The sequence below is a fragment of the Lepisosteus oculatus genome, chromosome 3 (genome assembly GCF_040954835.1).
Source record: "Lepisosteus oculatus isolate fLepOcu1 chromosome 3, fLepOcu1.hap2, whole genome shotgun sequence".
Classification (NCBI taxonomy): Eukaryota; Metazoa; Chordata; class Actinopteri; order Semionotiformes; family Lepisosteidae; genus Lepisosteus; species Lepisosteus oculatus.
In genome coordinates, this window is record NC_090698.1 from 65029421 (window position 1) to 65042276 (window position 12856).

The 12856-nt window shown below is 37.3% G+C and overlaps 1 protein-coding gene across 3 annotated transcripts in view; it reads left to right on the forward strand.

Moving 5' to 3' along the window:
- dcc (DCC netrin 1 receptor) overlaps positions 1–12856 on the forward strand; it is a 381511-nt gene that overhangs the window by 151469 nt on the left and 217186 nt on the right. For all 3 annotated transcript variants that reach the window (XM_069187368.1, XM_015363992.2, XM_015363996.2), the window contains exon 3: positions 6017–6304. In XM_069187368.1, coding sequence (XP_069043469.1) covers positions 6017–6304 — 288 coding nt within the window. The remainder of the gene's footprint in view (positions 1–6016; positions 6305–12856) is intronic.

A 12856-nucleotide genomic window follows, 5' to 3' on the forward strand; every position in this document is an offset into this window, starting at 1 on the left:
TTGGCTTCAATTACTCTGCTCTCCTCCCCACTGATAGCTGATGTGTGGTGAGCGTTCTGGCGCACTATAGCTGCCGTCGCATCATCCAGGTTGCATCATCCAGGTGGGGCTGCACATTGGTGGTGGTGGAGGGGAGTCCCCATTACCTGTAAAGCGCTTTGAGTGGAGTGTCCAGAAAAGCGCTAGTGTAAGTGTAAGCAATTATTTTTATTAATATTATTAATATTCAGTATATGATGTAGTAATACTTTCCTACTGTATGTACCCAAGTGTTATCTATTGTCAGTGCAGAATGTAGTTTTAATAGCTTTCCCATTAATATCCTTGCTTTCCTCTTGCTAAACAATCATCCAAGGTCAACGTTGTTTATTACTTCAAAATCTCAGTCTCATCTGTCAGTTACAAAGATTGAAAAGATTAAGTTATATCAATATATCTTTATAGGTCTTGTTCCTGTTCCTAGAGAGGGTCTGATTGCAGTTTTCCCCTAAGATTTGTATATATTTTTTTATTATTAAAAACCAAAACTGTATGGCACATTCTGTAGCAGGGTTTCATCTCAACTTTACTTGGTTTTTATTCTTTAGTTTAAGGCATATAAAAGCATTTTTTATTGTTTTTATTATGTCTGGTGCTTTATCCCAGGTCTATGTTATTTACAAAAAGGGTATTTAAGGGCTAGTGATAGAATGCATAATGCATTGGACTAGAAATATTCTGTTTAATTTCTGATTGGCAGAAATCTTCAAGAATGCAAAAATAGCCTTTTACTGTATTTGATTAGTATTCTTCCAGGTTTCAATAGTGTGCATTATCATCTACAGTTTCACATTCTTCAGAGGAGGTACAGGGAGTTATTCACAAAACCTGCCATCTGTTTTGCCATGATGGGTGGTAAATGCAGTTACCACCCTGTTGTGTATTTTTCCACTTCAGAAATTGGGTTTACTTGCATGCCAGTTGCATTACTCTGACAGAAGGCAACAGCATGAAAATACCTATTTTTCCTCATTTGCAAACATTGCAATCGATTTAATATTAAATGTGATCATAACAAATGTGTATAGAAAATACTGCTCTGCTGATGGTGCTTTTCAATTGGAATATTCTTACTTAATATTGTTTTATTTCATTTTTGAGTGATTAGTACCAATGTCTGACATTGTTTCAAAAATTCAATAATGATATATTGTACAGTACGTGTTGTTGTTCCAGGAAACTGTTGTAGTTTATTCTGGGAACAATATTTGATTTCTGACAGTCACATATCTACAGTACAAGCCAACTTGACCAAGATCGTTAAGGTTATTGTTAAAAAAGTGGACTTTTTATATATCTTTCTTGATATGAACATATCAACTTGATATGTTGGCCTGTACATTCAAGCTACAAAATGATAATTTCACTGTTTGTAACCCTGACAACAAACAAAGGCTTCAACTTTAAATCATTGTTAGAAGTTACACAGAAAACCAAAGAGCAAAGCCTTGCAGAATTTTAATGTTTACATGTTTAAAAATTTCTTGTCATATTTTCTTAGATTGCAAAATTGCCTTATATTTCCTTGTTACTAAATTATTTCTGTAATACGTCTGACCGCATTCTTGAAATCGCCTATTGTTACTGTTTATATAACATACAGTACATGACATTTATGGTTCCATTTGTTTCCATTGCTATTAGTGATAGCACTCCCTACTACAGTCGAGCAGTTTATCATCGATTTGGCAGTTAGCATCATTTGCCTCTTTTTCATATTATTGATCAGTTTCACAATATTGCCTAAGACTGCAACTTGAGAGTACCTTTTGCAATGAATCTTAATTATTAATTGTTTTTGTTTATTTCACTTTTCTCCTATAGTTATTATTTTAGTATATTACTGAATGCTGTTGGCTATTTTATATTATAGTTTCAGCTTCAATTCCAGAGGTGGGGTATGAGGTGTATGGGTGAACCATCCCAGTTCTTGTTCTTGTTCACCTCCAGATGTTGCTCTAGTAAGAACCCAGAGTAGGCCATTCTGCCCATGTGGTCTGTTTGGTGTTTAGTAGCTTTTTAATCCATCCAACATTTTTAAATAATGTCAAAGTTTCTTCGAAGGCATTGGCTTTAACCACAAGGTTGGGTAGCTTGCTCTTGGAGTACTTTGGATAAAGAAATGCCTCTTGTTCTTGGTTTTGAAATGTATTTCCAGATAGTTTCCTCCTGTAGCACCTTGTTCATGTTTCACTGTTCACTCATAAGAAGTCCTCTGGATTGACTTTGCCAATGCCTGTAAGGATTTTGAAAAATTGCAACAGGTCCCCTTGAATTTTTCTCTTTTCCTAACTAGAAAGGTTTAGCTGTTTCAGCCTTTCAATGTAGAACAATCATTTAAGCCCTGGAATGTGCCTGGTTGTTCTTCTCTGGACTGATTCCAGAGCAGCCACATTGTTTTTTTCTGTGGACCAGGTGATACTGTAACAGAATGCTCTCGTTTGCTGATCAATGTATATTTTAGTAAAACAGCCTTGTCAAATCTGAAACATTCTAACAGAGTATCATTTTGGGGGTAAGCCTTTAATTGTTCAGTCAAGAACAAAGGGTGAAGTCCTAGGACCTATTGAACATCTGACACATGTGCTTCAGTAAAGTTAGGTCGGTACAACTTCAACATTCTTTCAAATGAGAAGAACAGCAATAGTAATGTGTTTTATCAGTTACTTAAAGTCCAACCTCATTGCAATAATACTGTTTCTTAAATCCAAGGATGGTACATAATACATTTTAGAGTTATCATGATGGTAGTGGGACAGGCCAACAAGCCTTCTGTCACAGATAAGAGAAGCATGCAAAAATTCTAATTATGCTCCAATGATGGCCTCAGGTGGCTCAAGAAAGAAAATTCAAAGTAAATTGAGAGCAAACGTATTAATATCACCTTGGAGTTGTACCCTGTGTCATGTTGCTATTTAATTCTGTCGGTTATTCAGCAGTAATGGCTTTAGTACTGTACTGTACAGTATGTCTTCATCTAATTTGCAAGGTTAGATTGACATTTTCAATTAGTGTAACCAAATGTGATTTATATCAGTTTATTGGTAAATGTTTCCATGGTTATTCCTTAATTTGTAATGCATCTCATTCCTGCTAATCTTTTCTGTCTTTTTGTTTTTGATAAAATCTTTGACTGGTTTCCTGTCGTCTACAGATATTTCAAGGGAAGCCTGGTTTCCACAACAAATGGTGTTAGGTGCAATTAACCATGAGTTAGTAGAAAGGAATTCTCCACAAGCATCATTTTACAACACAATGGCAGTGAGAGCTCTAAATAGTTTCTGAAATTGTCTGTGTGACTTTAAAATCATTCTGAGACTAGATATTTCCTTTGCACCTCGGAAGTATATCATTCAATATTAACAAATATTGCAACATTAGAAATAAATGAAAAACAAAAAAATACAATTTACTTCCTGTTCATTCGTACATACATAATCCCAATATAGTTATAGTAATATAGTAAGTACTGTATAATATACTGTAGTAATACGTATAGTTAACACATCTGGAATAAAGTTGCAGTACATTAATAGTTATTCCCTTTTTTCTGGATGTTGCAGGAGCACAAAAGGTGCTTTCACAAAAGATGCAAGCTGCAGATCCTCTCTGTTTAATATGACAGCAGAAGACTTCTCTAGATTTTGAAAAACCACTGGCATTTCAATATTACCACCATGTTTCAACACAATTAAATAAGATAAATGAAATTAAAAATATGTCTCTAATGTCTAATGTCTCTAAAATATGGTAATGGAAATACTAATCAGTACAATACAAAACTGAGAGGCTTTTAACAAACTACAATTTTATTATCTCACTTTAATATTAACTTTATGTTGCACTGTTAAAAGCTGCTAATAATGCCCATGAATATATGCAATGTTTCTACTTCAATATGGACTATAGGAAGTATCCCCTGAGCTATTTCCACTCAATGCTCTCTTTCACTTGTTTGCTGTTTTTCTGAATATTTTATTGGGGATGCCTTTGCAAATGATCTAGTCTAGCTCTCAAGTGTTTGAAAAAATACAAAAACAAATTGAAATATGATGAAAATGATTTGGAGATTTCCAGACTAAGAGATTTTCAGGCTAGATTAAGTAAAGTGATGGTAATTAAAAAAGACACTGCTTGAGATACTCAGCCATGTTTAGTAAAGCTCAAGTAGATGTGTCTGGTGAGAACAAGCTCTTATGGAATGACAATGCTCCCAGCTCTTGTCTCCTAGGATTTCCTGTACTGCATAATCAGGCTTTATAAAATTTGTGATTGAAATATTTGTTCATCATGTCTAATCATTCAGTATAAATCACAATTCTTGATTGTTTCATGTGGTACATGTTAAACAAATAATGGCACTTGCAAATACATATGAAAACTCATTTACCGTAAGCTCTGGAGGACACAGATGCACCGTATCAGACAAGCAAACATGCAGGCCGATGCTTACTCTGCATGTTTCTGTGCGTTAAGAAAATGATAAAACAGCATTTATGAAAAGCACCGCAGTGACACTGTTTCAGGCTCTCTGAAATTACTGCAACAGTGAAGAGGTATATAGATACACAGATCTATAAACCACAGGAGCTTCAGAACAGAATTGCTTTTTAGAACATTTATCTGCTTCTTTCTTTCTCTGTGGTTGACAGTGTTTTTATTTATACTTTTATTGACTGATGTACAGTAGATCCTGTGTGATTCTGAACATGGAACTCTGTGAGATGCGCTGTTTTCTTACCACCTTCTCTTATTATTATTGTATTGGTGCTAAAAAGAAAACAAGAACAACGTAGATGGAGCTGTATTTTAATGCCAACAATAATAATAGCGTTTCCTGATGGGATGAAGGGCCTATATGGCTCAGATGACATTATCAAGAAGCAGTTAAAAACAAACACCTCTGGGTGCTGTAAAAAGAAGGGAAGTTTGATATTCCATTTTGTGGCATCAAACCTCCATTTAAATGTTATACCCCAGCAGGCCACATCTCAGATATGACCAATTAGATATGTACAGTACAGTATAGATTGGTTAGGTTGCTTGGGGACTGTGCTGTGCTGCAGGGAAGGGGAAATCAGGACAAGACTGAAAACTGAGTCAATGAGCCCACCAGTACTATAAAATAGCAAACATACAGAGGAAAAAAATAATCAAGTCCAATCAGTTATCGCAAAGTTAAATGTAACCATGTAGAGCATGATCAAAACTCATAACCACTGTGGGGAAAAGAGAGTGCAGAAGGCAGGTCAAACAAGTAAAAAAAATGCTGACATCACGGTCAAGCTCACAATAAACTTAAATATTTCTAATTATAAACGATACTTTCAGTTGAATGGAAGTTATTATTTGGAACTGATTTATGATTTTGTGATTAAATCGATATTCAGGAGGCGGACATGTTGGAAAAATATTCTGTAAAATCCAGATGGAGTGAGGGCTGTCATCTGGACCAACTGTCTTGTGACAACCTACAGTACTGTACATTGAAACATGGTACTCTCCACAAATATGTCAACAATAATTAACATGTAAAACCATCTAAGTGTCTTTCTCAGTGCCTGCAATTTTAATTTTCCATTGGCAAGGTGGTTTGGCAAGAAGAGCTTAAAAAGGATTAAAATCCTGCTAAATAGATGTTTTCTTTTAGCAGTCAGTGTCTAAAAATGAACTGTCCATCAAATTACCCATATGTTTTTAATTATGGAACATGTCTATGGTTTATAAATATATTAATATTTTTATCATAATGGTCTTGCTTAGCCAGGTGATGATTGTGTTCTGATACAGCTGGTGTCCAAGTGCAGCGTTAAGTAAAACAAAACCGATGATTGTCTAAAGGAAATCCAAATTCCTGGGTATCCTGGGAGAGTGTGAGCAGGAAACCGTTCTTCATGGGACCCGATCATTGTTTTGAGCCAATCCAACGTGCAGGAGCTGGTCCTTGCAAGTAACCTCTCTCTGCTTGTGTTTCTAGGCCCCCTGCGTCTGGTTGTCCCGACGGAGTCTGTGTCATCGTATATCGGCGACACGGCCCTGCTGAAATGCGAGGTGTCAGGGGAACCGATGCCCCTGGTGCGCTGGCAGAAGAACCGTGAGGACCTGCCACTCATCTTTGCCCCGGAGAACCGAGTGCTGGTGCTGCCATCTGGTGCCCTGCAAGTCAGCAGGGTGCAGCCCCCTGACTCAGCCACATACCGCTGCCTAGCAGAGAACCCTGGGAGCTCCAGGACAGGAAGCGACGCGGAGCTCAGAGTTTTGCCAGGTGAGCCTTAGAGACATTTCAGTTTGAGAAGAGCACACGGGAAAGCAAAGCACTATTTTGTGTTTATTGCTGAAATCTCAAGAGAGAGTGATTTATTTTCCAGCCACTGTTACGAACAGCTCTGTTAAGTCCAAAAAGAACCAAAGTGCTCAATAGCAACACTGAGCTACACACTCACCCACCTGTGCACACTTCAGTTACGTATCTTAGGCATGTTCACACACTTTTTTAAGATTTGAGGTGCTACAAATCAATCTAGATGTTAACATTCATATTGGCAATTGATTTATGGAAAAAGACCACATATTCTCAGCAGTTTATTCAATTCAGTCAAATTAATGTTGCTCTCATTAATCACTTGGTTTCTCTTAATAGAAAGCTACAAACCTGTTGGTGCATGAAGAATATGCACATTTCATATTTTTTTATAATACATTTAGAGGGCAAAATGGTGGTGCAAATGGATAGCATTGCTGACTCGCAACACTAGAGCCCTGGTTTCAAAACTGGACCTGGGTTGCTATCTTTGTCGATTTTGTATGTTCTCCCTGTGTTTCTGCGGGTTTCCTCTGGGTTTCTTTCCTAACAGGCTAAATGGCTTTTGGGAAAATTGGTTGTGGTTTGTGTATGCCCTGTGATGGACTGTTGTCCTGTCCAGGGTGTCTCCTGCATTGCGCCCATTGCTTATCGGATTAGATTCCATCTCCCTTGTGACCCTGAATTGGAAAGCAGTTAGAAGATGGATGGATGGATGGAATTTCTTTTATATTGTCCGAAACACTTTCCATGCGTGAAATATAAAGAGATATTGATCAAGCTGTTTTATGCCACTGTTTCAATGTTATACTTCAACCTAACATGGTCAAGGATTGCCATTTTCGGCAAGTTCACTTGATCTTGGCCATTCACTTTATCCCTTGAAGTCCCATGTGTTCCTTGGGCAACTGACCTTTGTGTTTATTACACTGGGACAGGACACCAGTTAATAGTTAATAGTTGAGAAACCTGGACTGACCTTCTTCTGCTACTTTCTACTTCTGGAACACATCATTTGACAGTTTTTTCTTTTTCATCCTTTCTACGTAACCGAAATTTCATAATAGGTCTTACAATACAACCATGGCTTCAAGAAGTAATGAATCATGCTTCCTAGATATACAAGCACATGCTGGTCATCTGTGTACACATTACAGCTTTTAACACACTATTTCATGTTTGTTCACAATTTATTACATCTCATCTGCCACCTCATTCACGTAGGCTGTGAGCACTGTCAACATGCTCATTCACTCCTTACTAGTTTGCACTCCTCTTTGCGCATTTAAACCCAGTTGTTAGCAGCAAGAAGCAAAAGATGCTGACATTTCTTATATTTTTATCAATTTCCCTATACTGTATTTGGCACATTTAGTAACTTTGTTGCAGTATATTTGTCAAATTGTTGTTGTTTATCAATGATAGTAAAAATGCTTGTTTGCTTGCACTATTAGACATGCATTTTCTTTAAAAAATCTGTAGACTTTTACAAGTGATTTGGGATTGTCTAAGTAACAGAACACTGAAAACATTTAAGAGACATAGAACAGTGTAAGTTTTAGAGATATACTGTATTACAGGAATATGTACAAAAGAGTGATGTTTAAAGAGACTTGGACAAAATTATTCATAAGACAGATAGTAAATGAAATGTAACAAAGTTAAGTTGCAAAGCAATTCATGCAGTTAATTAGATATTATTATGTTATTCAGAGCTGCAGGAGGGCACACACAAAAAACAATGAGATGTTTATTTAGATTCTTCAGTCCTTATCAAGACAACATGGGAAAGCACTCATATACTGTAGCAAGAACAACGCCTGGGTACAGTATATGAGAAAAACTTCCTGAATTTAAATCCAGGTACAGTAAGTTATGCTTAAGCTTTACAATGCACTTGTAAGACCACAGTTATAATAGTGGCTTCAGTTTTGGTCACCACACCGCAAAAAGGATTATATTACATTGTTAGAGAGACTTCATAAAAAGTGTCGGGGGATTTTCATACAAGACATGTTAAGGAAGTTCAATCTCTGGAGTTTAGAACAAAGAGGATTGAGAGCAAATTTTATCCAAGTATACAAAATCCTAAAGGGATTTTGCTAAGGTAAGCTAGAGCCAATCCAGGGAACTATTTTGTACTCAGTAGTGAGACAAGAATATTGGTCACAGTTTAATACTTAAAGGGAACAAATTTAGGTTCAAGAATAGACAATGTTTCTTCATATGGATTTGTGGGTATCTGATATAGACTTGACAGTCAGGTGGTTGATGCCCAGGCTATGGATGCTTTTAAGAAATTGGGTTTAATTTTGGATATATTTACAGTAGGTACAACATTACCAAACAAGCAACACTACAATTACACCTTTAGTATTTAAACATTATGATGTTCTTAAAGAAGTTCGAGTAGGTAGCTGTGTCAGCATGTGTAGACTGCAAAGGAAGAGGTGAAGGTTTATTCCATGCTGAAAGCAAAAGAAAAGAGATATAATGTTTTAGCTGTGAAGCTGTGCCAGATTACATTCTTATGTTTAAAATGCTTAATTATGTTCTGGTTTTAAATGAATATTTGCATTAAACTTTTCTGCAAAACTGTCCACTGGACATAGTAGCACCTCACCTCTGTCCTTTGATTTACGTAAGTGCCTAACAGAAGAAAATAAGTAAAAAATCTGCATTTACTGTACATTTCAAACAAACAAACAAACAAACAAACAAACAAACAAACAAACAAACAAACAAACACACCACACATGCTGTCACAAAGCTGCAATACATATACTTTAAAGACTACAAAAGATCTGTTGACCTCAGATCTTCAGGTGTAAATTACCCGGTTGCAGTTCTGAATAATCAATGACATTCACTCCCTCAGTGGAGCATTTTTTCAGGGTAAAGAAACCGTCTCTGTCTCATTAGTATTTTACGGCCGTTGAGATGTAGGGTTGAAAAGATTATTTGTTACCTTAATTACACATCACATTGCTTTTTTTCCCCCAAGCGCTTAATGTGCATTGTTTGTCTAGTGTTTTTATTCTTAAGTGAAAGATCTTGGGAAACAAAAATGAATTGGCAAAGTTTTCTTAACTTTTTTTTAGATTTGAAGACATTTTATAGAAAAGGAAAAAAAATAATGAGCATACACCTGAAAGAGCAGACTTGCACAATAGCACCAGTACAAGTGCCATAATGCTTTGTACAAGAGCCATAACAACAGTATTGTCAAAGGCAGTTTAGAATGCATAGCTTTTATTGTATGCATTGTAATCTGCTGCATCTGCTGTCATTTTTAATAATGGAATTGCAAATCATTTTTATAATAAAAGATAGCATCTTTTTTACATATTCTGTGGACAAAGTACAGTATTAGGTGATGCATGATGACAGTTTTACAAAAACATATGCTTGCTGCAACTGATTAAATACTTTACCCATTTTTCTTAATGCCATTGGCTTGAACATTTTGTTTTATCACATTACATGGCAACATTTTATTATACCCCAGTGTTTCTATGAGATATAGTTTTATTTATGAAAGAAACAGGTAGCATCTTTCATCAAACAGCCAACTCGGGTTTCCATTGCCCATTTCTCTTTTCAAGAATTATTGTTGCTGCTGGCACCTCAGGGCTTGAATATGTTTTTTAAGACTTAGAAATCAAGAGTAAGTCATTGCTTTACAGATTATTTTAAAGTACATGCTGCAATATCAGACTGGTTTCCTTAAATACATAAAACCATACAGACATTTCCTTTCCCAGAAGTCTGCTCAGGTTAATGTTACAGTATACACTGTATTTACAGTATATCTATTTAACAAGTGTTCCTCAGAAAAAAAAGTCATTTAAATGATGTTCTTTTGATATCTGTATGCCAACTCTTATTGATTTTATCTAGACAATATACATTTTCAACCTATGCTAATGACAGGTAGATGTATTTAAATGTCATTACTTGGCTTCACATTTTAGAAAATAACACTAAAATACAGGTGCCAGTAGTTAACTTTTATTCTGGTCATTAGTTCACGGTGCATTTTTGAAATTTTGAAATGGTTTTAAAATAGGATCAACATAGTATACCTGCAAAGTGTTATACTGTGCTTAACAATAACCACTCTTTATTAGAAAGCTACTTATTCATGGTAATGGCATCGAGAAACCTGAGGCCATCTCGGCTATCCTTAAAAGACAACACCCTGGACAGGATGTCCTTGCTGCCTGCACATACAGTGACAGTTTAGGAACATCAACTGATCTAGAGTGGGTGGCTTGGTTGCATAGTTGTTCGCATTGCTGCATCACAGTGCTGGAAACTTGGGTTCAAGGTGCTCTAGGTGTTCTAGGGTGCTACCTCCATGGAGTTCTTATGTTCTCCCCGTGTTTTATGTTCTTGGTACTCTGGTTTCCTCCGACAGTCCAAAGCCATACTGATGGGTTATTTGGCTTCTGGCTTCTGTGTTTGTGTCTGTATGTCTGCCCTGCGATCTTATCCAGGGTATATCCTGTCTTTCACCTGTTGCTTACCAGGATAGTCCTTGGTGTCCCCGCGACCCTGAATAGGAATAAGTGGTTAGAAAATAATTTAATAGATTGATGGAATGAATTGAGATGGCAGGTCTTGGAGAGGTGGGAGGAAACCAAAATACTCAGCACAATTCCATGAAAACCAACTTAACACCGTAGGCACCACAGTCAGGACTCCAAAGACCGATGGCACCCATTCATTAATATTTTTATAGAAAAAATTAGACCATTGCATGTCATAATTTGTAGACTGTTGTAACGTGTCACTTGCTGGATTATCTGAAGACTGTATTAAGTTGTATTGGTATTGGAGTGTGTACAGTACATTCTACTACACTCTTCACTGAATCGTCACTGGCTCCAATTGTTCTTTTGCACAGAATGTAGGGTACTGTTAACCATGAAGCTCTACAGGCAGGCTCTAGCCCCACAGTTTTTCTCACTCTGGTCTAAGGTCGGTCTTTTCCCGCAAAACCAAACAGAGAATCTTCTTTTACTGTATGTCTGTTTTCTAGTCATATCTAAAAAGCTGTTTTTCAGAAATGGTCATATATATTATACAATCATCTTCTGCATTTGTACAGTGCCTTGCGAAAGTATTCGGCCCCCTTGAACTTTTCAACCTTTTGCCACATTTCAGGCTTCAAACATAAAGATATACATTTTTTATTTTATGTGAAGAATCACCAACAAGTGGGACACAATTGTGAAGTGGAATGAAATCTATTGGATTTTTGAAACTTTTTTAACTAATAAAAAAATGAAAAGTTGGGCGTGCAAAATTATTCGGCCCCCTTGCGTTAATACTTTGTAGAGCCACCTTTTGCTGCGATTACAGCTGCAAGTCGCTTGGGGTATGTCTCTATCAGTTATGCACATCGAGAGACTGAAATTCTTGCCCATTCTTCCTTGCAAAACAGCTCGAGCTCAGTGAGGTTGGATGGAGAGCGTTTGTGAACAGCAGTTTTCAGCTCTTTCCACAGATTCTCGATTGGATTCAGGTCTGGACTTTGACTTGGCCATTCAAACACCTGGATACGTTTATTTGTGAACCATTCCTTTGTAGATTTTGCTGTATGTTTGGGATCATTGTCTTGTTGGAAGATAAATCTCCGTCCCAGTTTCAGGTCTTTTGCAGACTCCAACAGGTTTTCATCCAGAATGGTCCTGTATTTGGCTGCATCCATCTTCCCCTCAATTTTAACCATCTTCCCTGTCCCTGCTGAAGAAAAGCAGGCCCAAACCATGATGCTGCCACCACCATGTTTGACAGTGGGGATGGTGTGTTGAGGGTGATGAGCTGTGTTGCTTTTACGCCAAACATATCGTTTTGCATTGTGGCCAAAAAGTTCGATTTTGGTTTCATCTGACCAGAGCACCTTCTTCCACATGTTTGGGGTGTCTCCCAGCTGGCTTGTGGCAAACTTTAGATGAGACTTTTTATGGATATCTTTGAGAAATGGCTTTCTTCTTGCCACTCTTCCATAAAGGCCAGATTTGTGCAGTGTAAGACTGATTGTTGTCCTATGGACAGACTCTCCCACCTCAGCTGTAGTTCTCTGCAGTTCATCCAGAGTGATCATGGGCCTCTTGGCTGCATCTCTGATCAGTCTTCTCCTTGTCTGAGCTGAAAGTTTAGAGGGACGGCCAGGTCTTGGTAGATTTGCAGTGGTCTGATACTCCTTCCATTTCAAGATGATCGCTTCCACAGTGCTCCTTGGGATGTTTGAAGCTTGGGAAATCTTTTTGTATCCAAATCCGGCTTTAAACTTCTCCACAACAGTATTACGGACCTGCCTGGTGTGTTCCTTGGTCTTCATGATGCTCTCTGCGCTTTCAACAGAACCTTGAGACTATCACAGAGCAGGTGCATTTATACAGAGACTTGATTACACACAGGTGGATTCTATTTATCACCATCAGTCATTTAGGACAACATTGGATCATTCAGAGATCCTCGCTGAACTTCTGGAGTGAGTTTGCTGCA